The sequence below is a fragment of the Halichoerus grypus genome, chromosome 12, assembly GCF_964656455.1.
Source record: "Halichoerus grypus chromosome 12, mHalGry1.hap1.1, whole genome shotgun sequence".
In the NCBI taxonomy this organism is placed as follows: domain Eukaryota; kingdom Metazoa; phylum Chordata; class Mammalia; order Carnivora; family Phocidae; genus Halichoerus; species Halichoerus grypus.
This window is the reverse complement of record NC_135723.1, coordinates 91,432,515-91,455,830: the sequence shown is the minus strand read 5'-3', so window position 1 is coordinate 91,455,830 and position 23,316 is coordinate 91,432,515. Positions and strand designations below refer to the sequence as shown.

Sequence of the window (23,316 nt, the reverse complement as noted above, 5' to 3'; positions counted from 1 at the left end):
TGTGTACACTTACTTCCTCAGTGGAAGAAGTTATATTTAGAAATGTACGAAAAATGGCTTTGAACACCTGCTATACCAAACACCTCTACAGACAAGGAGAAAACAAAACAAAAATCAAACATTTGTTTTCCTGCTTTTTCTTTAATACAGTTGCCATCTTACATGATATACTGTTAGGTGCCTTCTTAATCGCATCTAATCTACTTTTTTGTTGCACCAGTCAGCATTCTAGGATAGAACTCTTATTACCACTCATGTTCACGGAGTACTGTTCTTAAGTACTGTACACCTAAACTCATGGTTGGGCCATAATTAATGGGTAGTGGTATTTTCTAAAAATGGATTAATGCACACATCCAAACCACGTCAAATTTTCAACTTAAGAGTTCATACACACTCTATTTCCTTTCTATGGTTGCTATCACTCCAAATTGTAGTTTTGAAATCCACGAAGTGGGAAGAATGTCTTTTTGTTGTTGATACTTCTTCCTTCCTTTCTCCTTCCTCCCTCCCTTCTCCCTCCCTTTTATTCCTTTCCTTACTTCCCTACTCTCTTTCTTAATAAGAAGATTAAAAGAAATGGTTTATTAAGGAAATCAAAATCTAGTAAACATCAAAAACTTACAGATCAGAGTGGTCACAAACTCTTTTTTGTAATGATGTTAAAATTACCGACAAAATGTTTTTTAAAAACAAAAACAAAAAATCTAAAAACCAGCACACGCCAATGGTGTTGCTTATTTAAGCAACTGGCGTTCCTCTATGCTTTTGAGGCGTTTCTTCCGGGGCTGTACAAAGTCATCATCTGAGTCATCACTAAATTTATTATCTTCTGATTCATTCCTGAATTCTAGTTTAGGAAACCTTTTTTCTGGATAAAGGTTCTTTAGGAGTTCTTCAAAATAGCTTTCAAGTTTTATACCAGCATTGGCTACTTCTGAATCAGGCTGTTGGATAAAAATGAAAATATGAATTAAAAACAAACACCAATATTTTAGACAGTCAACAGTTAATAAAAAAAGTAAATTTCTCACATTTTGTTCTCTTTTAACTCAAGTTTTGGGAAAATGTTTATGCACCATCACTGATATGAAGTACATAATAGTCTGGGGCTAGACAAAGTCTAGAGAAGGTCAGATAAGTAAATAAAAGGCTTGGAATCATCTGGATTATTCTATAAGGTAGTGATAGCCATATGACTGTATTACTAAATTGAGATTATGGAAGAGATGCCACAATCACAGAATCATGGAACAGGTGTTTTTTAAAGCAAATTAAATAAAATGTGGATCTCTGGAACAAGTAACCAATACAGAGAACAAACCATCAACAAAAGGCTGTAAGTCGACAGATGTTTAGATAAACTGACAGGTCAAAAATTGAGAAAATTTAAACAGAGCAATTTAGACCACATCCTTAATATTTCAAGATCAACATCAAGAAGACTTTAGTCCGGAAGTGCCATATTTTAAGAAATAAAGGTAGGAATGACAAAGGATGCTTTTAGGTAAAAATATTTTCTACAATTGTTTTCAAGTTGTCAGCTGTAATTTGCATTTCCACTTACTATATAATAAACCTTTGAATAGGAATGTGGATACAGTCTTTCTAATTACCTTTCATTGCCTGACAAACTTGAACTTCTAGAAATTTATGCTATCATAGATCTTCATCTCTTTTTTTGATAAACTGGTTTAATATTATTTTCCCATTGCTGTTTTTTCTTTTTCCTCTTACCTCATTGAATTCGGCACAGTTTTGAAAGATCAATCTAAAATCAGCTACAAAATCTTCAGGCTTTGTGTACATGGAATAATCTTCTTGTAGTCTCTTCTTGATAGTTGACAAGTCCATTGGATTTTTTATTATTCTGTAATAATCAGGCACCTTTCAAAATAAATGAGATGCTATAATAAAAATGACTAAATTCTACCCGTCCTAAATAAATTCTACAAGCAGGAGAATAAAATTCAGATTGTTCTCATTGCTTTTCCGTGTACTATTTTGTCATTAATAAAGGAACCTATACAGCGAACCTGTGGTACACACCCACACCCACACCCCTTCCTCTATTGTTACAAGTTTATTTAGTACTTTAAGTCTGGACCTATACAAATCAAAATATGTACAAAGAATTTCAGGAGTCTTTATCTCAAATTATAAGTTTTTTCCCAATAGCTTAGGATATATGCCTAAGCCTCTTGAAAGAGAAACAATTAATAGAAATCATTCCAGAGAATAGTAGGTAAAATACATGAGATGAGAAGAATATATGAGAAATGAATACAAGTTTGGGGCCAATTTGTGAACATAAAAGTGTATTCAAGATCAAAGTATTCCATTTGTGTTAATAAAGCTTTAGGATTTGGATTAGATATAGGAAACTGACTACTAAAGAATGGTAGAGAAACTACATCCTCACAAATCAAGTTTAAAAAAACCATCCTACTGTGTGGGGTGCCTGGGTGGCTGAGCGGGTTGAGTGTCCAACTCTTGATTTTGGCTCAGGTCATGATCTCAGGGTCATGAGACTGAGCCCTGCACTAGGCATTAAGTCTGCTTAAGATTCTCTCTACCCCCCCACTTGTGCGTGCTCTAAAAGACAATAATAACAAAAATCATCCTACTATGTAAAAATGCACAAAATGATGTTAATACTTACAGTTAGAGGAACTGGATCTTGAAAAGCCAGGCTCATTTCATGGCAGTAAAGAAATAAAAGTAGGCGTTCACACTTCTAAGCAAAAAAAATAAATAAATAAAAAAAATAATGAAGCACAGCTTATTTTTAATACCAATGTCATGGGTCTCAAAATACAATAAAAATTAAAACCAGATGAATACCAGAAAAATATCAATACTTAGAGTTCTGATCTCTTCGGTCATTTACTGAACTGTACTATTTAATGGTTTGGGGTGTATGTGATATATGAGAGCAGTTTTTATAGGAACAAAAAGCAGTATCACGAGAAATCTATCTGAAGCTCTTTAAAAACAAATTTCCACTTATCTCTCCAATTTATATATTGATTATTAATAGTCAATAAAGAAGAGTATATGTATGTTAAGAGATCCAGAGAGGGACCCCTTTCTATGGTGTGTCCAGTCCAAAGGTGCCTCTGGGAATGCACATGGTGCTGTCCACGCACTTGGCTACCTCTCTGCTGAGGGTTAATCCCAGTAAATATGGGGTAGCACTGGCAGTGTATGTTTGGGGCCCATACTGAGTGTTTTACTTAATAATTTAGCTAAGAACTTCTTTACTACTAAAGAAGTGTTGATGTAGTAGCTCTGTCAATTAGAGTTAACTATATTAGCTGGCTTTGAGGTATAAACCCAGTACCATCTGGTAAAAGAATGGAATTATTTCCAGGAAGAGTAAATAGAAAAACCCATCTCTTTGGTGCCAATTCTCAATAAATTAGGAAGAAAACTTATTTACAGTAGAAAGAAAACAAATTTACTAAAGGTAGACTAAAATTCTAGACCACATAGAGGATACGTGTTTTACCTTGTTCAAGTACAGTCTTTTAAGCTTCTAGAAAATGTATGGACAGTACTGTAATTTTTTTTTTAACCAGAAAAAGTTACAAGTTATATTATTTAAGATTCCTATACTCTTATGGAAAAACTAAAGGAAAAAGAGATCAGTATAAAATGTGATTGAATATACACTTCTTTGATGAAAGGCACACCGGTATTACAATAATCCCCATCTAACCAAAAAAAGTGTTTAACAGTCTAGGTTAGAAATTTTCAAAAAAACTTACCCTTTTATCTATTGGTGTTAACTTAACAAGGCCTTCAGTTTTCTTTTTTTCTGAGTTGTGACTGGGAGCATCACAATCATATTCAACTTCTGGTTTAGATAAGTCTCTGCAGAAAGTGCATATCCATTCTCCACTGTTGGGGGGTAAAGTATTTCTGAATTCCTAATGCATTGTTTCTCTCTTCACCATCTCCCTTTCCCACCTCCTCCACACCATCTATGATACAGATTTGTTTGTTTGGCATGAATTTTAATCACTGCGGATTTACTGCATGCATAACTACTATGTACACAGCACCATTCTGGGAGAGCTTAACAGCAGCAATACAGTGCGAGGGTCAAAGTGGTAAATATTAGTCTAGTCAAAGAGGCATGAAACACATATGCGAAATAAACACATAACACAAATAAACACACACGTTAATTTATGGCTGATGTGAGGCAAAACTGGCATTCTCCCTGAAATGATGCACGAAAAAGAAATGCTCTTGGTACTATTCTTGCAACTTCAAATGTGAAATTAAATTTTAAAAAGTATAGCTTTTGAAGAACTAAAGAAATCAACCCAGTGGCTGCTGTTCATCATCAGCATCATCATCAACAGCATCATCATCAGCATCATCATCAGCAGCAGCGTCATCATCATCAGCAGCAGCAGCAGCATCTCACAGGGTTGGTTTGAAAATGTACTTGAGATATTTGTAAATGATACAGCTCAATGCTTGGCAAATACGATGGAATAATAGTGGCAATTATTATGCATAAGGATCACTGTTCTTTAGGGTAACAATTTGTAATAATTTGAAGGACTGGCTATTTTTTTTTTCCCCCTCTTTAACAGACTAGGTTTTTGAGAGATGCATAGGGAATGGGAAGCAGAATATTGAAAACCCTATGTTGAAGGTTTTGGAATATGCGTTTGTGCGAAGTGGACTTTTACTTACGTTTCTAAGGTTTTATATTGCATTACAATGATCAGTGATTGTTATTTATAGTGCAAGAATATGGGAAAGGGAAGCAAGTACCATCTTACCTTGGAAAATTTGCCAAAGTGGGCACATGACAAGAAAGATGAAATACTTTGGGACACTTCTCACAGCACAGGAGTTCTCCTCCATTCTGACAAACTGCGCACCAGTCCTCGTTGGGGTCATCCTCTTTCCTGGTCTCTCCAACATGAAGGGGTGACTTCTGGGTGGCGTCTAGCCAGTCAGACTTTCCGTTTGAGGAACTTTCCTGGTGAAGGCCAGGTTGATCTCCTGTGCTGTCAGGGGCGTCTGATCTTAGCACAGACTCCTCAGACGCAGAGCTCTGACTGCTATTTAAGAGCAGGGAGGTGAGTATGCTTCTTGGATAGTTGGTCTGCAATGGGAAGAAGTTAAGAGTATGTGTTATTTCTCAAAATCGACATTCTTTATTTGTACTACTGCAATTTTGGACCGTAGACTCCTCTCTCATAGGCACCTGGTTACTTCAAAAGAGTCTGTGAATGTGCATGAGAACAGAACAGGTTTACTGCTAACTGTTGTAAGAGTCCCCAGTGGTGAAGAAGACATGAACTTCTACTAAAAACTATCCTCAAAATACACAATCAGCAGAAAGGGAGTGTAGATAATATAAGAAACCTCTTTTTATTTGCTGACAGCTATAGAAATGGGAGAATAGGTGGGTAGTAGAGTCAACCATATGAATTGTAAATACATTGAGCTCTTAGTTCAAATTATACTCAGACACAAACTATGCCTACTGTTGAATTACCATCATTCATAGAAAAGTATAGTGCTTTAAATCCTAGAATTTCACTTCTGCAGGAGTCATTAATAACTTTAAGATGAATCTAAATGTTATGTTGGGGCCTAGGATAGAAAAAATTTTAGATCAATAACAAAATCTGTTATCTCCTTTAAACTTTTAAAAAAATTTTTCGAAGTAATAAATGTAGATTTGGTTAAAAGCATGATTATATAATCTCATTCCTTGGAGTCAATTATTTTCAAATTATTTCGCTTTTTCTTTTGCTATTCATTTTTAAATGATACACTTATACTGTAATTTCTCAGATTTTCAATTTTATTTTTTAAATTTTATTTATTTATTTTTAAAAGATTTTACTTATTTATGTGAGGCACAGAGAGAGAGCACAAGTGGGGAGGAGGATCAGAGGAAGAGGGAGAAGCAGACTGAGCAGGGAGCCTCACACGGGGCTCGATCCCAAGGATCCCCGAGATCATGACCTGAGCCAAAGGCGGATGCTTAACCAACTAAGCCACTGAGGCGCCCCAGATTTTCAACTTCAAATATATTTTGTTTTAAATATCTGTATATATATATCTTAGTACGGAAGATTAGATTTTTCCTTCCTGCCTCTCCATCCCCTCCTTACACACACACACACCGTTCATGCCGCCCTCTTAATGCTTTATTAAATACTGATTTATTTATTTTTTTAAGTCGTTAGGTACTGGGATAACTTTATGGCCAACATCTATTCCGAGTCAGGACCACTGCTGCACTGCTTAAGTATCCTGAAAACTCCATTTTTGGTTAAATGCGTGTTCAGGTTATATCCTGATTATGTCTAGTTTTTAGTCAAATTTGTGTAATAGAGGTGTTTGTTTATATAATCAGGACTCTATTGTTCATTACATAACCACACAATGTACCATGACTACACTTCCTTTTTTGTCTTATTGTTCTTACTATGATTCATTTGTTCCTCCCTCCCTCCCTCCCTCCCTTTCGTTTGCTTACTTCTCTAGGTCCCTATCTCTAAGTCATTCTCACAACCTCCAGCAGGGTGATAAGATGCCTCTCAATACTGCTAAACATTTTTTTGCCCTTTCATATACCCCTGTGGGGTCTTCTGTCCTCTGCTACATGGTGTACTAGAGAAGTTGTACTGGGAACTACTCTTTTCTGTGTTAGATCCCATTCCTGGGATCTTATGCCTTCTTCTTTCTTGGTTCACTCCATTTTTGATGAAGCATATTCTTAAATATCTGAGAATGAGTGCATGAGAATTAAAATTTCTGAGACCCTGCATGCATGTCTAAAAATGCTTAATCTTTACACACGACTGATAATTTGCCTGGGTACAGAATTCTGGCTATGAAATATTTTTCCCTCACAATTTTGATATTTCCCTACTATCTTTCAGATTCCAGTGTCCATTTTGAGGACCTGGCGCCATTATGATGTCTGATCCTTTGTATAAGGTGTTTTTTTCCATTGGAATCTTTTAGAATCCTGGTATCCTGAAACTGATGATAATATAACTTGAGTCCTTTTTTCATTTAATGTTCTAGTACCTGGTAGGTCCCTTCAACTCAAATGATCATGCTTCCAGCTACAGTAAATTTCCTTGTATTATTTTGTGGGCAATTATCTTCCACGTGTTTTACTCAAATGCCCAACCTCCTTGTTTGAGCCTCTGATTTTTCAAACTCTTCTCCTTGTTTTCTTTTTTAAAGATTTTATCTATTTATTTGACAGAGAGAGAGAGAGAGAGAGATCACAAGTAGGCAGACAGGCAGGCAGAGGGAGAGGGAGATGCGGGGTTCAATCCCAGGACGCTGGGATCACGACCTGAGCTGAAGGCAGATGCTTAACCGACTGAGCCACCCAGGCGCCCCTTCTCCCTGTTTTCCATCCATCTTTTTCTTTTAATTTACTGAGAGATTTCCTCAAATTTTTCAACCTTGAAGTTGACTATTTCCCAGTTTTCAAATATAACAAATATATAACCTCCTATCTGCTATTTAAAAGTTTCTTTCATCCTATCCCCCAAATAGGCATAGTATCCCCCAAATTAATAAAATTACATTTTGAGGCCTAGATTCTTCATCTGATTCTTGTTTCACTATAACAACAGGAAAATCATAATTTTCAGGTGGTCCACTGTTTTCCTGTTTTATTCGGATTGGCTCCAACATCACCACTGGGACTTTGTGTGTAGAATCAGCTCCTGCTGGCTTGCTGGAAGAGCCAGAGCTATAAGAAAGAAAGGAAAAAAAAAAAAAAAAAAATCAAAGAATGCTACCTTAAGTATCTTAAGACAAAGTGTAACAACAGTTTTCAGGAATAATGCTGTAACTTCACACCAATGGTCACTATGTTCCATTATCAATAAATGATACATAACTGAAATGCAACTGCTACACGCAAAACAGCTTCATGTATAAAAAATGTTTTACATATTAGCCTATCTAAATAGTTACATTACACTTCTGGAAAGACATTTAAATACATTTAAATAAAACCTGAATTAAAAAAAATTGACTTCAATATTCTGAGGCTCTACAACTGGGCAGCCAGATTCAGTATCTCAGAGCTAGCATCTTCTTTTTAGGCTTTCCCATTTCCTTCTCTAGTCAGTGACAAAGAGACTCTGGGCTCACATTAACGATTTGTTGTCCCAAAGTGTGGAGACAATTAACTACAGACATTAAGTTATTGGTGTTCTGATATTTAAAAGTGTAGTGGGACAAAAACCTTTTACAGATAGCCACTATGTTCTCATAGGATTAAAGGCAACCTTTTTCTCTTCAGAGAATGCTTCTTTCATATGATTAGGCAAATTAAGAACTAGGTTCATTATCTAGGAGAAATTCGCAAGTGTAAGAAATAGACAAGCAAAGCAGTAAGCTAAGATAGAATTTCAACTACTATGAGTTTATTTATTTTAAGGCAGAATTAATGTTTGGCCATTAAAAAAGCCAGAGAACACTGAAGTTAGTATAAAGTTATTGTTTCTTTCCCCACTAAGCTTGTATTTGTACATATTCCTATATAGTACAGTATGGGATACCTACTTCATTTAAATTTTCCTTGCTATTAGGCTAAAGTCAAATGTATTTTCTTATTTTCAACATATTACCCCCCACCCCAATTTCTGTACCTTTAAAGACAAAACTGTACTTTATTTACTTGATCCATTAATTAGTTTATCAAATTAATATATAATTATTAACATTTTAATTTAAAAGTTAAAAATGAAGGAAGTTGTTCAAAATGCACTGAGTTACCGAGAGCACGTTGGAGCACGGTCAAGAGAAATCTAATCAGAGATTTTATATATGAGAGAATAAGGTTAAGTCAGTTTACCTTCCTCGGCTCCCAACGCTGGAGGCACTAGGTGAACGTATTGGTGGGTGTACACTAGTCATAGTAACAGGTCCTGAAGAAGAGGAAATCATTCACATTCATAAAATGAATTAATAATTATGTATTTAATTCCTACTGAATGTGCTCACTTAATACTACACTGAAACTGGAACACAATGAAATTATATACAATAAGCAGTTGTTGGACTCGCAGCAAAGTCTAACTCCTTTAGACTAGCAGGGGTACTCAACCTCAGTACTGCTGGCATTTTAGGCCAGATAATTCTTTGGTGGGGGGGCGGGGAGCTCTCTGTGCACTGTAGGATGTTTAGCAGCATCCCTGGCCTCTACTAATTATTAGATGTTAGGAGTAGCCCTCTATATTTCCCACCCAGGGTGTGACAATCAAAAATGTTTCCAAATACTGTCAAATGTCCCACATTAGAGTAACCAGGGTAAAATCTCAGTGAGGACACTAGCATCAGTGAAAGCTACAGAAGACAATAAAAAGTGGTAGGTACTGATATAAAAGCAGTCCAAGAAAGAAAGCCACACAGAGACCAATTAATGGAGATACTGAAACAAATATTCTACTAGGCAATGCATTTAAGATACTTCGTCCAATGCCTAGCACAGTCAGCAAAGGACAAATGTTAGCTTTAGTAATACTGTAAAAATGATTTCCAGAAATGTTTTGTCAACTTATATTCCCGCCAGCCATGTATCAGAGTACTTCTCTCATCAAATTCTTATCAATGAGTATTTTCTCTATTTAAGTCTTTGCTAATTCAACAGTTAGAAATTATATCTTGTTTTGATATTTTTATTGAGCACGAGTGAGACTGAATCCCCCAAGTTACTGGCTATTTGTATTTCCTCTTCAGGGCGTTATCTACTCATGTCCTTTGGCAATACTGAGTACTTTCCTTATATATTTGTATAAACTTGTTTTATAATTAAACAGTTTCTCTGCCATATTTTGTCAACAGTGTTCTTCCAGTTTGTTTGTATTTTAAGTTTGTTTATGTTTTAAATAAGCATCTCCTTTTAAATTGCATAACTGCCTTATTAACGTGTGTGACTGGTGAATGACTTAAATTCTCCTCCTTCCTTATTTTGTTCTAAGGCACCTATTTTGCCAAGGTCTCTGGGAATAGGTATTAGAGTGCTTCTCTCTCAAAGGAAATGAGCAGGTACGTTAGAAATCCTTAAACATTAATTAAATACCAAACAAAACCACCAAGAAGTGACTGACACTGATAAATTTTGACCCTAGGCAACTTATATCCAAGAAAGAGACCACAACACAGGCAAACTTACCAAAAAGAGAATGTATAGTACTAATTTCCTCCTGGGAATGCTCTAATGCCTATGTTTTATTGAAATTGAAAAGGTACAGAGGTTTAACCTTTGCCTCCCACTTTGAAAGTACACTAATTTTAAATAGTGCCAAAAACTCAGACTCATTTTAATCATCCAACAAAAAGGGGTGGGGAGTCATTACAAGTAGAGTAAAAAATGGGAAAACACTCACAAAATCAAAAGAAGCCCACTTTACCTGCAAGGCCTGGAGATGGCACTGATGAATTTGGTGACTGGACGGTTCTGTTTGAGGGTGGTCTTGGCTGGCCATGATCTATACTAGTATCTTTCCTCACAATATTGTCCAGCATAATAGTACTTGAACAGTCAATCTTATAAGAAAAGAAATTATTTCACGGCATCCTGACTTTGCAAGTTAAAAGCTAGTTTAAATTTAATAGAAAACTTAAATAGTTTAATTACTGTCAAATAATAAAATATGTAAATATCCTATTTGAGAAGTTCTGATGCATATTTTCCCCATAAACAATCTTGAAAAAAGTTTTCATTCTTCTTAATGTTCCATCTTAGTAAATATGCTGAAGACATACTAGTTCAGAAATTATGAGCAAGGATAAAGAGTATCATGTGTCATTCACACCCGTAAAAATTGAAACAAAAAAATACATCTTAACGTATTTAAAAATAACAAAAGGTAGCCAAAAAAAAAAGTTGATGAGAAAAATAGCAGTTTCACATTTTAGCAAACCTCTTTAGTGTCTGGCTTACTAACAGCCAACTGGATTCTTATATCTGCTTCTGCACACAATCTGCTATGATGTGTGGTTTTTGTTGAAGAATATGAAGAAAATCTGGCCTTACAAAGGACCCCCATGTCTTTGGCTCACATTGAGAACTGGTGCTATGGTATGCACTACATAGATCAAGAAGGCCCACACATAACACATTTCTAGAACACTAACCTCACTTAAGTACGTTACAACTATTTGGTAGGAAGAATGGATCCTTTCTAGATTCTTGCTTTAATATAACAGGTATAAAGGAAACACTTCTTTCTTAATTGATTGCTCGGCTAAAATATTGATAAATTTCTACTGAATAAGACTATTCTTTAGATGCGAATACTTTCCATGCTTAAATAGACCATTTATTTCCCCAAAACGAATACTTTCCATGCTTAAATAGACCATTTATTTCCCCAAAATGTCTTTGTGATTAAAGTTCAAGTTTAATTCTCTAACATAGTTCCAGCCTTTCTCAATCAGGATTCTACAAGAGACTTAAGTCCTACTTCCTAGGGCACAGAGTGTGTATGATGAATTTACTTTTCAACTCTCCATCTACAATGGTGCTAATTATGAACCATCTTTGAGGTGATTGAGAAAATGGTCACTCAAATCAGCTCCTTTATTCTATGGTTCAGATACAGAATTTCAGTTGAGCAAGGCTGGGAGACAAAGGGTCACCTGTATCTAAGGACGGCAGAGAAAAGAGCAGAAGGACAATTCTACTTTCTGTGGGTCCTCTTTAGGGCAGGGAGTACGTACACAGGGCCATTTATGTTAATATTCTTCTGGCAATACCTTGGCCAATACTTTTCAGAGTGTAAAACATACTGGAATGTGACTGGATCTATTGGTTCTTAATGTAAGAAAAGTTATTTACATTGCAAGGTAATCCTAAAAGCTGAAATAAAATTGTAGGAGTGAGACAAAAGAAGTTTTCCTATGTACCACCTATGTATGAAGAATACATGTACTTTACCCATTTAAAGTATATGCAATTATTTTACAAAATTAAGTAACTCTGGTAAGGTTAACAATGCAACTCTTAGGAAATATTAGATGATCTCAGTAACTTGAAAAACCAACTAAATGAAAATTAAAAAAATTAGTTTACAGTCTGACAAGATATTTCTTACAAGTTTTTAATGTTTGTGTCACAACTGTCTAACCTTACAGGGTAAGACAAGGTAAAGGAAGTATCCACTTATACTTGGAGATCTGTCTATAGAATATTGTATTTTCTGCCTTTGGAAAAGATTTTTTAAAAAGTCACATTGACAAAGATAGCAAGCACATGTATTTAATTTAAATATAAACTAAATCAGAGGTAATTCTGCACTGGCCAGTATGATCTGGGAGGAAATGTTTTCATTTTCATTGTTAAACTTGTCTCCACCTCTTCTGATGTCTTCAATTCTAGCTTCCCCCGCCAACCTTATTCTGTTATAGCACATTCCAGCAACTCAACTTTCCAGTACCTCTACCCAGATCCTTACTTCCCTGCCTTCCCTAGTCCATCACTATAATCATTCATTGACAGACACCTTTAACTGCAGTGCCATGAAAGATGTTCCATAGTATGTTTAAATGCTTAGCGTCTTTTTATTTTCTCTGCTGTTGTATTTCTAAAGAATAAAAGTAACTTTTAAAATCAAACACACAACCTATAATCTGACTAACTCAAGCCTTTTACCAGATCTAAGTTCACTTAAAATTTTCGAAACATTCTTAGTATAAATTTTGTGTATACTTACATCTGGGAGAGAAGGAAGATTATAAGAACCTCCCACTGGTGAGCTCAAATCAATCATTGGTGAACCGAAAGCCTTTGCATCATATCCTGCAGCACTAGTAATGGTAGGACTAGAAGGAGTCGAGGACGTGCTGTTGGCGGTTGACGCAGCGGCCTGCCCACTGCTGATCTGCCACTGCAGCAGCGAGGGAGGAGAAAGGGTGTCTGTCAGCCAGAACATGCAATGTCCAACTAATCCCTGCTCCTCTGTTACAAACCAAAGCAGAAGACACATTCTGCTATTTGAATTCAACGATAATTTGAATTGAAAGGTGGGGGGGGGGGGGAGGGAGGAAGGAGATGGACAGATATATATAATTTTCATTAATCCTATCCAAAAATATAAAATACAAAGCACTGATTTTTTAACCAGAAAACAGTTAGTATGCACCTGAAAACCAAAATACCCCATCTTGGAAAGCTTATATATACTGGTAAAGAAATACACACAGAGACAGCAACTCTGAGGTAAAGATGGAGGGCTAAACACTTATATTTTCTTCTGTCCCTACCTGAGACACCTGAAACTAAAGTAACAGTTAAGGGGAATTTTTTAAAAAGGCTTTTGACTCAAAAAACATAGGAAAGAAGACAGAAATCCCATTTTGGAAGCTGGAAAGAAGATGGACAAACAGCAAACCACTTATCAATTTGATAAAGCTGAAACCTAAGCTGGCAGTGGGAAAACAGAGAAGTCAACATATACTGCAGAACCCCTAAGGGCTTGGAAATTAGAAGCACGAGAGGTGAATCTGGGGCTGAAAACAGGATAATCTGTTGCGAGTCTGTTTAAGCAGCACTGAAGCTCATGTTCCTTTCCTACTTTACCTGTAGTTACCCCAAGATAATATGGACTTCCTCCACCTCCACAGATGAAGGCTGGAAGTTTATTCTCTAAAACAGGTAAAACAGTGTCATTTGACTGAAAGGCACCAGGTTCAGCAGAAGGCAGAAAAGTACTGCATTGAAAATGAAGATTAAGAAACCATACTCACACTGAATGCTGAGCTTCCCTCACTCTGCCACTGGCCTCCTACCACTCTTCTTACCCATGTGGCTTCAAGGAGCAGCCAGGCCCTACATTTTAGGCAGAGGACAGGAAGATCCTCTGGGAACTGGGCCAGCCTAAGAAGACTTAAAGATGGAAACACTAGGAATTCTCCCAATAAATCTGCCTCGTAGCCTTCAATCTACCGTGAAATCTTAATCATCAAGCATTAGCTCCAGGCCAGGCTTTCAGGACTTTTTTAAAACTCGCTTCTTATATACGAACAGATAATTAAACCTCAACAAACATCTGAGGAAACTCTTCGTCATTTATGTTAAAAAAGTTGAGATAAATACATTAACTAAGAGAATATTAGGAATGAGAAGTATAGAGATGAACCATGATGCTCTCTACAATTTCCTTAAAAACCTATCAAAAAATAAGAACACTTGATAGATGAATAGATAGGTATATGGAATAATAAATGAGAAGGCAAATAGAACAATTTGTCTCCTATACAACTCTTTCAACTTGTGTTTGAAATTTTTCATAATAAAATATAGGGGAAAAGGAAAGCAACTAAGAGGTATCTCAAGGCTATGCAAGCGAAAAAAAATCTCCAAACACACTGTTTATATATAGACTACCTATATAGAGTGATAGTGTCAGAAGCATTCCAATTTTGAAAAATCTAATTTATATTCTTTACTGAAAAAATTGTGTAAAGAAACCTGTGAATGTCCTCTTCACCACCTACCCACCCCTCATATCCATCCATCCATCCGTCCATCTTTTTCTTTGGACCCTAATCCTCCTTCCCTCCCACAGAATAATCACAGTTACAGAAAATGTGTATCTTTCCAGATTTATATATATCATATATATATACATATCATACATGTCATACATATATGATGTATATACATATATATATCACATACGTCATATATATATGATAAAACATACACAACCAGAAAAATGAGATAATATCCCACAAAAATTCTAGAACATGGTTTTTCCCACATAACATAATCACATATAGATTACTGCTTTCTCAAGAGCTGAAAGTGTTCTCACTGTGCAAGTATGCTATAGTTTATTAAATTAACCAATTGAAAACCAATTCCCCACTATATTTTCCTAGTTTGCTCATTTATTCATTCATGTTTACATTTTTGATCAGGAAACATTTTAAAAAACATTCTTACAGCGTGTGTCTACCCATTAAAAATAATAAATGAGGAAGAGGGAAAGTACACATTTATGTACAAAGAATGTGCTAGAAGTTTCTGTACATGTTAGCACTCAGTTTCAGCACAACTCTGCAAGGTACTCAATGTACAGCTGGGGCAAATGACATTTAAAAGATTAAACTTGTACAAGGTCACAAAATTATTCGGAAACTAAACAGAATTTAAGGCTAACTGTAGCTTGGGCCCCTTGTCCCTCCCTCTACGGATGGAATAGAGAAAGGTATGACTTTTATTTAAAAGTATTTTTATTAAATATTATTTAAAAAAATTTGGTGATATTACAGCAAAGCCAAACTTAATTATAACCACACACATACACACGCGCGCACACACACACAGTGTGTGTACTTTTTAGAATAGAATTCTCATAAATGAATGTCACAGAATTATGAAAATAGCATCATATTCCTTATTTTGGCTTTGGCAAAAAAACTGAAAACTGAACTCAATCTACAAGTGTTAAGCTGGAAAGACTTGACACGAGTTTTTGGAGAAGACAAAGAGAGAACTTTTTCTTTTTTTTAAAGATTTTATTTATTTGACAGAGAGAGAGACAACGAGAGAGGGAACACAAGCAGGGGGAGTGGGAGAGGGAGAGGCAGGCTTCCCGCAGAGCAGGGAGCCTGACGCAGGGTTCGATCCCAGGACCCTGGGATCATGACCTGAGCCAAAGGCAGACGCTTAACGACTGAGCCACCCAGGCGCCCCGAACTTTTACTTGTTAAAAAGTAATATCTAAAAAATATTTTTACCCAAAGACATTAAGAAGATAAATATTAAACTTTATCGGATTTAATATATAATTAAATATTAAACTTAATCAGATATATATGTACCCCATATTAAAACTGTCAGTTTGTTTTTAGGAAGTCTCCTTGTTACAATTTATTTATTTTTTATTTATTTTTATTTTTTTATAGGAATGCCACGGGGAGTTGCCTTCCCTGCAGCTTTCTTTTTTTTTTTTTTAAAGATTTTATTTATTTATTTGACAGAGCGAGAGATAGTGAGAGCGGGAACACAAGCAGGGGGAGTGGGGGAGGGAGAAGCGGGCTTCCCGCGAGGCAGGGAGCCCAACGAGGGGCTCCCTGAGCCCAAGGCAACGCTTAATGACTGAGCCACCCAGGTGCCCCTCCTTGTAACAATTTAAAGATTCATTTATGTTCTCTTTTGCAGAAATATAACCTGTATTTGTTAGAATACTTCTGTCTTAATGCACTCTACTAAAAACTATACCTATCAGTATTGCCAAAATTCATACCTATGACTTGCTGATTATTCTGGGACTTCACTCTAATATCAATGTAAGTGGCTTGATTTTTCTTGTTAATTACAAATCAAGACCTTTTCTCTTAGCTTTGTCTCTTTAAGTCTATGTATAATAAACTTGGTAACTCACATTTATTAAAAAAAAAAAAGGAGGGGGGTGCCTGGGTGGCTCAGTCAGTTAAGCACCCAACCCCTTGGTTTCGGCTGTCATGATTTCAGGGTCCTGGACTGAGCCCCACGTTGAGCTCCATGCTCATCAGGGAATCTGCTTGAGGATTCTCTCTCCTTCTCCCTCTGCCCCTCCCCACCACTCACGCACTTTCTCTCTCTCAAATAAAAAAAAAAATGCTCTCTCTGGCTCTTCATTGCTTTATTTATAAATTTAATGTGATTTGAAAATAGAGAAGCAGAACAAGAAGCCGAAGAAAGTAAATATATATACCTGTTTTATAGCTTGTTGAGCCAAAAAAGCCATCTGTAGTGGGTTGGGCTTTATTGCTTGTCGTGGCATGTTCTGATTTGGTGGATATCTTAGCTGTTGAGGATGTGGAGGAAGAACTGGTCCATTGGGTTTGGGGCTGTGATTTTGAAAATTTATCAAACGTGGAGGGGGTTGCTGGAAAAAAGAAATTAAACCAATTTAGTGACAATCATCTCTTGTAAGACAAATTATAGAGAACTCTGTAACTTTCACAGAAAGCACCTCTGTCACAGATGAATAATTTATTAATACTACAACAAGGGTATGGGGGAAGGAGGCAGCCTTCCAGAATGTGTATAACTATGTGAAAAGTTTTATTAGGAAAAGCCTTGGGAGAGGGGTTTCCAACTTTAAGTAGGTTACCAAAGGACTGGACATAGGCCATGTTAGGAAGTAGGGAAAATTTGTGTTTGGTATCCTTATAAGTCCCCGATGATTACATTTTGCAAAGAACTGCCCTCTTCAGATCTCCTAAAATAATGTGATAGTAGAATAATAATTGCTAGCATTTACTGAGCAGTTGTTACATGCCAGGTACTGCTTTAAGGGCTTTACATGAGTTAATTCATTTAATCTTCACAACAATACTATGAGGTAGGGATTCTCTTCATTTTACAGAAAAGGAAACTGAGGTATAGAGAATTTAAATAACCTGCCTCAGATTAATGAAAATAATAAAAGATGAAGCTGGAACTTGAACTCAAGCACTCTGGCTCCAAGGTCTGCACTCTTAACCAATAAATCATGAATAATGAAAACAGTTGTTATTAATAACATTTAAAAATTAATGAGTTTTAGATCTTACTGAGGTCAAACCATATGCCAGGCATTATGATTAGCATTTTACGTGTGTTACTTCATTATTACCTTCCCCTCATTTTATAAATGAGGACACTGAACATTAGAAAGCTTAGAGAACTTGAAAAAGGTCACACAGCTAGTAAAAGGCAGCACTAGATCTTTAATCCAAATCTACTCTGCCATGTCATCACCAAAACACCTGCTGGGTGTACCTGGGGGTGGAGTAAGGTACTCATTAGAGCTAAGAGGATGAATTTCCCTAAAGAAAAATAGATTTCAAATGGAAACTCTTCAAGGACAACATTGGTGGGTTACACGATAAGGGAAGGGCTGGGAAGGCAAACCCACTTCGTGCCTAAATGCTAGCCCTGGAAATTGAGACCAGTGTTCTAGAAAAAGGTAACCTTATATGCCAGTCGCAGTCTCGTGGTGAACCAATTCTAAGGTTGGCAACTTATTGTAAAGCAAGTACTTATTTTTAGCTCTCTAAACTGTATATGATTAGAACTTCTCAGAAAGGGAAGTATTAACTTCCATATTCACAAGAGGACAAACGTGAAATTTGTAGGGCTGAAGTAACAGCACCTTAACTTTTGGTCCTCTGAAGGAAGACAGCTATAAAAGGTAGCCCTGCCCTCTATCTTTGCTTTTCCTTTCTCATTTGTGGAATTTACTTTCTTTTCCTGGGTAAATGCTTCTCTTTCCCCTCTCTTACAAATTAGTTGGCACTGGGTTCACCCTCAGTAACTCTCAAGAACGGCCAGCAATTATGGACCCAATGAAAAATAGATTTAGATACTGTTTCAAGACCAAGGGAAATTCAGTGGGTGAAGAAGAGAAAAGTATTAGAAGAAATGTCATAACTGTACGGACGCATAAGCCTGAAGCCATAGCAATTCTCTTTGATTTTTAAACTTTTGTGACTTGGAAGGGTTTTGTATCAGAGAAACAAACAGAAAACAGTTGGGGAATTACAGTGGAAATAGTGAAAAACTTCTAAATTTATCTAGAGCGGTAACTTTTTAAAAAGCGTGGAAATCATCCAAAACGGTCCTTAAGAGAGAATAAAGGAACTTACATTAGCCCTTTGCTACCCCACTCTCACAGCCCCACCCAGACTGAGATTTATACACTGATAAAGTCAAGAAATGACACTTGATGCTAGAATAACGTACTCTGAGAAATTGGCGTCGGAATAGATGTCAACCCTGCCATCAAGGAGCTCAGAGTTTGATAAGACGTGAGGTGCTTTTCTTCCCCTCTCCTAAACTGTTATAGTTGATTGTGTTAGCAGGGGAGGCAACTTTGAAGAATAAGACTAGGAACTAGTTATGAGCATAAGAGAAAAAGCAAAACCAGTGCTACTTTAATTAAATGGAATCAACTAATTTGCAAGGAAGATACAGAAGGAAAAAAGAGAATAGAGAAATAATTGAGCACTTAAGCAAACTGACATATAAACATCATTATCCTCACCCTCACTCTAAGTACCTTTATGATTATAGGTTTTGATTGTATTCTAGGTCAGTAGTCCCCAGCTGTGCGTAATAACCATGAAGGATAGCAGATGTCCTTCTAACATCCATCCACTGTTCAGGAAAATTAATGTACACATATGAACAAGAGTATGTCCACAGCAGTAAATCTGACTCAGGAGTGAGAACCACTGCTGTGAATTATGTATAAAACAACACAGGTGACAGTGCTCTCTAACAAACTGCGACCTGTCCACTGGAGTAGACTGCATATTGCTGAATAAACAGATGCACAGTCTATTAGGTTTGTATCACTTAGTTCTGTATCCTACCTTTGCACCACACAACTCTTTACCCATGCAGATTACATGGTTAATATTCAGAGGAAGAAGAAATAAGGAACTCTCATGTAAGCAATTTTGAGAAGTAGTCCTTTAAATTTAACTGTGTCCTATGGACAGATGTAGAGTATGATTTGAGCATATCCACAAAGCCAGAGGCACACACAACCTCCTTATAGACAGACACCTTCCCACACCTATATGTAAATAAACTGGTAGAAAACTAAGTATATAGCTAGGCAGAGCAGTGTAAAAGCTTATGGAGGAGGACAAATTGATGAGTGAAAAATGTATGAGTATTTGGCAGAGAACACATAAAAATGAGAGATGAGAGTATGAAAGAAGATTCAGGAGTCACTGAAAGTAGTAGAAAAACAATACTGTGTGAGGGAACGACCAAAAGATGTGAAAATTACTTTATTTCTAAGAGGGAAAAATAGGTTTCATAATACAGATTGTGTATTATATAGATTATATAGCAGTAAATCCTAGAGAGGAAAAATAAGATCAAAAGCAAATTTCTGAGATAAGTAGACCAAAGGCTCAGAGATCATTTTCTTTGTCACTGCTTATAAATAACAATGATAGAGGGACAAAGTCACACAGAATCTACTAACTGCCTCAGTTCCTTACTTCTTAGTGAAACGGCAATTAACACAAATAATGAATTTATCCTTTTTTTTCATGTTAATAAACTTATATAAAAATCACTTTTCTATCTCCCAGACACTTAAGATAAATATTAATCATGCAAATGCTTAGTACTAGGCACTCAACTTTCTCTTCTTTTTAAATTTATCTTTAGAAATATTTTGGTACTCTTTGAAGTCTACCTGCAGTGTATCAGTCTGCAGAGGTAATGACAAAATTATTCCTCAATTTTCTTAAAATTTCAACTCTGTCAGTTGTGCTCCTGGTATCTAAAGTGTACAAGTCTTTTCCCATGGAACACTCACCAAAGACCTCTTAAATTCTTTATTAATTACTTCCTGTGAAAACGTGAGTTAAAACAAAGTTCTAGAGGAATAATCTACAGGGTGTATTAATATTCCCCTGGATTTGACAGGCCTTCTTAATCAAATTCTACAAAACCATAAGCCTGAAATAAATTGCTTTAGGTCTTCACAGAAGCAACTTGCCAAAATCAGGATCTACACATGTCCATAACTTTATTCAGGGTTGAAGTAAGAGCCCTATGAAGACCAATTTCACGTTTTATAAATCTGCTACAAAAAATACTATTATGCCATTTAATTACTTTTTCATAAAGAACCACATTATACATTCCTCTTAGTGCTAGAAAAATACTAGTAAAAAGTTTCTTCCCTAGTTAACTGGCATGTTTCCTTTTTACCAAATAATATAGATATTATATCTGTTTCTTGTTTTCTTTGGTTGAGAAAAGAATTCTGCTCTAAGTCTTGTTCTCAAGTAAAAGAATTCTTAGCCTACTTCTGCACACTTTAATTCTTCTTAAACCCTGTTCCATTTCATTCGTGTCAATCCATTTGAAGTATACCACTTCAGATCCTTCTCAGAAATAGGAAGAGTGTAAATTAATAAATAACAATTTGTATGAATTAATAAGACTTTACATTCCTGAGTAAATTTTTAGTAATTATGACCAGATCTAACTTGAGCAGGATGGTGAAACTCCTTAACAGAGCATATAAACTTATCTTCAAAAATCAGATTAAAAGTAAATGGACAACGACGTGGATGGAACTGGAGGGTATTATGCTGAGCGAAATAAGTCAAACAGAGAAAGACATGTATCATATGACCTCACTGATATGAGGAATTCTTAATCTCAGGAAACAAACTGAGGGTTGCTGGAGTGGGGGGTGGGGTGGGAGGGATGGGGTGATGGACACTGGGGAGGGTATGTGCTCTGGTAAGCGCTGTGAATTGTGCAAGACTGCTGAATCTCAGATCTGTACCTCTGAAACAAATAATGCAATATATGTTAAGAAAGAAAAAAAGAAGAAGAATGTAGCAGGAGGGGAAGAATGAAGGGGGGGAAATCGGAGGGGGAGAAGAACCATGAGAGACGATGGACTCTGAAAAACAAACTGAGGGTTCTAGAGGGGAGGGGGGTGGGAGGATGGGTTAGCCTGGTGATGGGTATTGAGGAGGGCACGTTCTGCACGGAGCACTGGGTGTTATGCACAAACAATGAATCATGGAACACTATATCTAAAACTAATGATGCAATGTATGGGGATTAACATAACAATAAAAAAATTAAAAAAAAAAAAAGTAAATGGAATACTTCATATCTAGTAAAAATAAGAATGGTTCATGGAATACCTGCTCAGAAATAGAGTCTGAAGAAGGGAGATTTCTAGTGAACCACTCCCCAACCCTTTCCTATTTCATTTTACCCTAATTTCTAAGATGCGCGGTGGTTTTCCTAAACACTGCATCCCCACAAATACCAGATAACTGAAGTATGAATCATTCTGAAGCACTAATACAGGAATGATGAGTTACAGATACACAACTTTACCATCAGCCATAGGCATGGGTTGTTTAGGAATGCAACGATTTATCCTCGGTTATAATTTGAAGACAACAAAGAGTAGATGAAAATAGTTGTACCAGCTCAATAAACCATTAATTTCTTTTTGCGAAGGACTAAAAACTAGGAGTTAAACCAGGGATACTTTTGATAAAGTTTTATAGATTCATATATTTAAATCATAGATGACAGATGTCTTGGTTATTTTAAGAGATGCTGAATACAATTGTACTATAATTATCTAAGTTAGGACAGGCCTGCTTCCAAATTTACCTGATGAGAGATGGAAGGTTGCTGGATGGGCCCCTGCATTCTAGGGTTTGGTAAACCCACAGGTGCTGGCCTCCGTTGCACCTGTTGCCTCTGAGCCATTACCTGTTGCTGCATATGCTGGAGTCGTAATTGAGCTAGGCTGATCTGTGTTGGAAACTTGGATAACTGGTTTGAAGATAAACCACCTGGTGGCTGTGAATTCTGTTCCACGACAGGATTCTGCTTAGGCATTTGTGGCTGACTCTCTTTATCTTCAATTACTAAAGAACCTAATCAAAGAGAAAAAGTTAAGTTCTCAAGTTTTCCTGATAGTGAAATACCGTATTTTGTAAGGCTATTTTTGCTGAGGTCCAGATTGCCAAGAAATTTTTTGGTCTCAGAAACAGTTTACACTCTTAAAAATAGAAGGCCCCAAAGAGCTTTTGCTTATGTAAGTTCTAGCTATCAAATTTTACCATATTAGAAACTATTAAAAACATTTTTTACTTATTATTAATTCATTTAAAAATAACAGACTCATATTAACACATTTTTATGAAAAATAACTTTTCCAAAAATATTAGTGATTGTTTTAGTATTTTAAAAAATCTCTTTAACATGTCTCGCCTAAAAGTTGAACTCTCCTATCTACAGTTTTTGCATTATCTGTCATTATATATTGTTTGGGTTGAAATACCTGAAGAAAACCGGCCACAAACAGACGTGTAGTTGAAAAAGGCAGGCCTTGCAGTCTGCTCAAAGAGCCTCATACTGTATCGTAACTGCTGTTGTTTATCAAAACAAAACAGGCAAACCTGACATTGGTTCTAAAACTCCACAGTTTATTTCTGATTCTTTAGTATGAGCAATTTGTAATCTCTCAAATTCCTTATGTCTTCACAGTGCATAATACATCAGTTCTCTACAGACAATACTCTGGCTTACAGTTACACTTTTAGAATCTAAAGGTGCCTCTAAATAGGTCTGATTAAAGCACAAGGCAAAGCTTGACTTCTTCAACAGTAGAGACTCAAATGTTTCTGATTTACTAAGCATAAACATCCTAAAAAAAATATGGTTATCATTCATTAAATACTCATTCTATGTTAGGCAATATGATATTAAGTCTATGTATATCTGTAAGTCCTTTTTATAGATAAGGG

The 23,316-nt window shown here is 36.2% G+C and overlaps 1 protein-coding gene across 2 annotated transcripts in view; it reads right to left on the bottom strand.

Moving 5' to 3' along the window:
- The window catches only part of TRIM24 (tripartite motif containing 24), a 109,398-nt gene continuing 86,082 nt past the window's right edge, over window positions 1–23,316 (bottom strand). Inside the window, exons 9-19 of one of the 2 annotated variants that reach the window (XM_036117206.2) lie at window positions 22,277–22,443; window positions 16,725–16,898; window positions 12,735–12,908; window positions 10,431–10,566; window positions 8,873–8,945; window positions 7,591–7,759; window positions 4,803–5,131; window positions 3,771–3,903; window positions 2,663–2,737; window positions 1,738–1,887; window positions 1–947 (exon numbers count right to left, since the gene is read on the bottom strand). In XM_036117206.2, coding sequence (XP_035973099.2) covers window positions 738–947; window positions 1,738–1,887; window positions 2,663–2,737; window positions 3,771–3,903; window positions 4,803–5,131; window positions 7,591–7,759; window positions 8,873–8,945; window positions 10,431–10,566; window positions 12,735–12,908; window positions 16,725–16,898; window positions 22,277–22,443 — 1,790 coding nt within the window. In that variant the 3' untranslated portion in view covers window positions 1–737. Of the gene's footprint in view, window positions 948–1,737; window positions 1,888–2,662; window positions 2,738–3,770; window positions 3,904–4,802; window positions 5,132–7,590; window positions 7,760–8,872; window positions 8,946–10,430; window positions 10,567–12,734; window positions 12,909–16,724; window positions 16,899–22,174; window positions 22,444–23,316 lie in introns of both variants that reach the window. The other variant, XM_036117204.2, reaches the window with a different exon arrangement.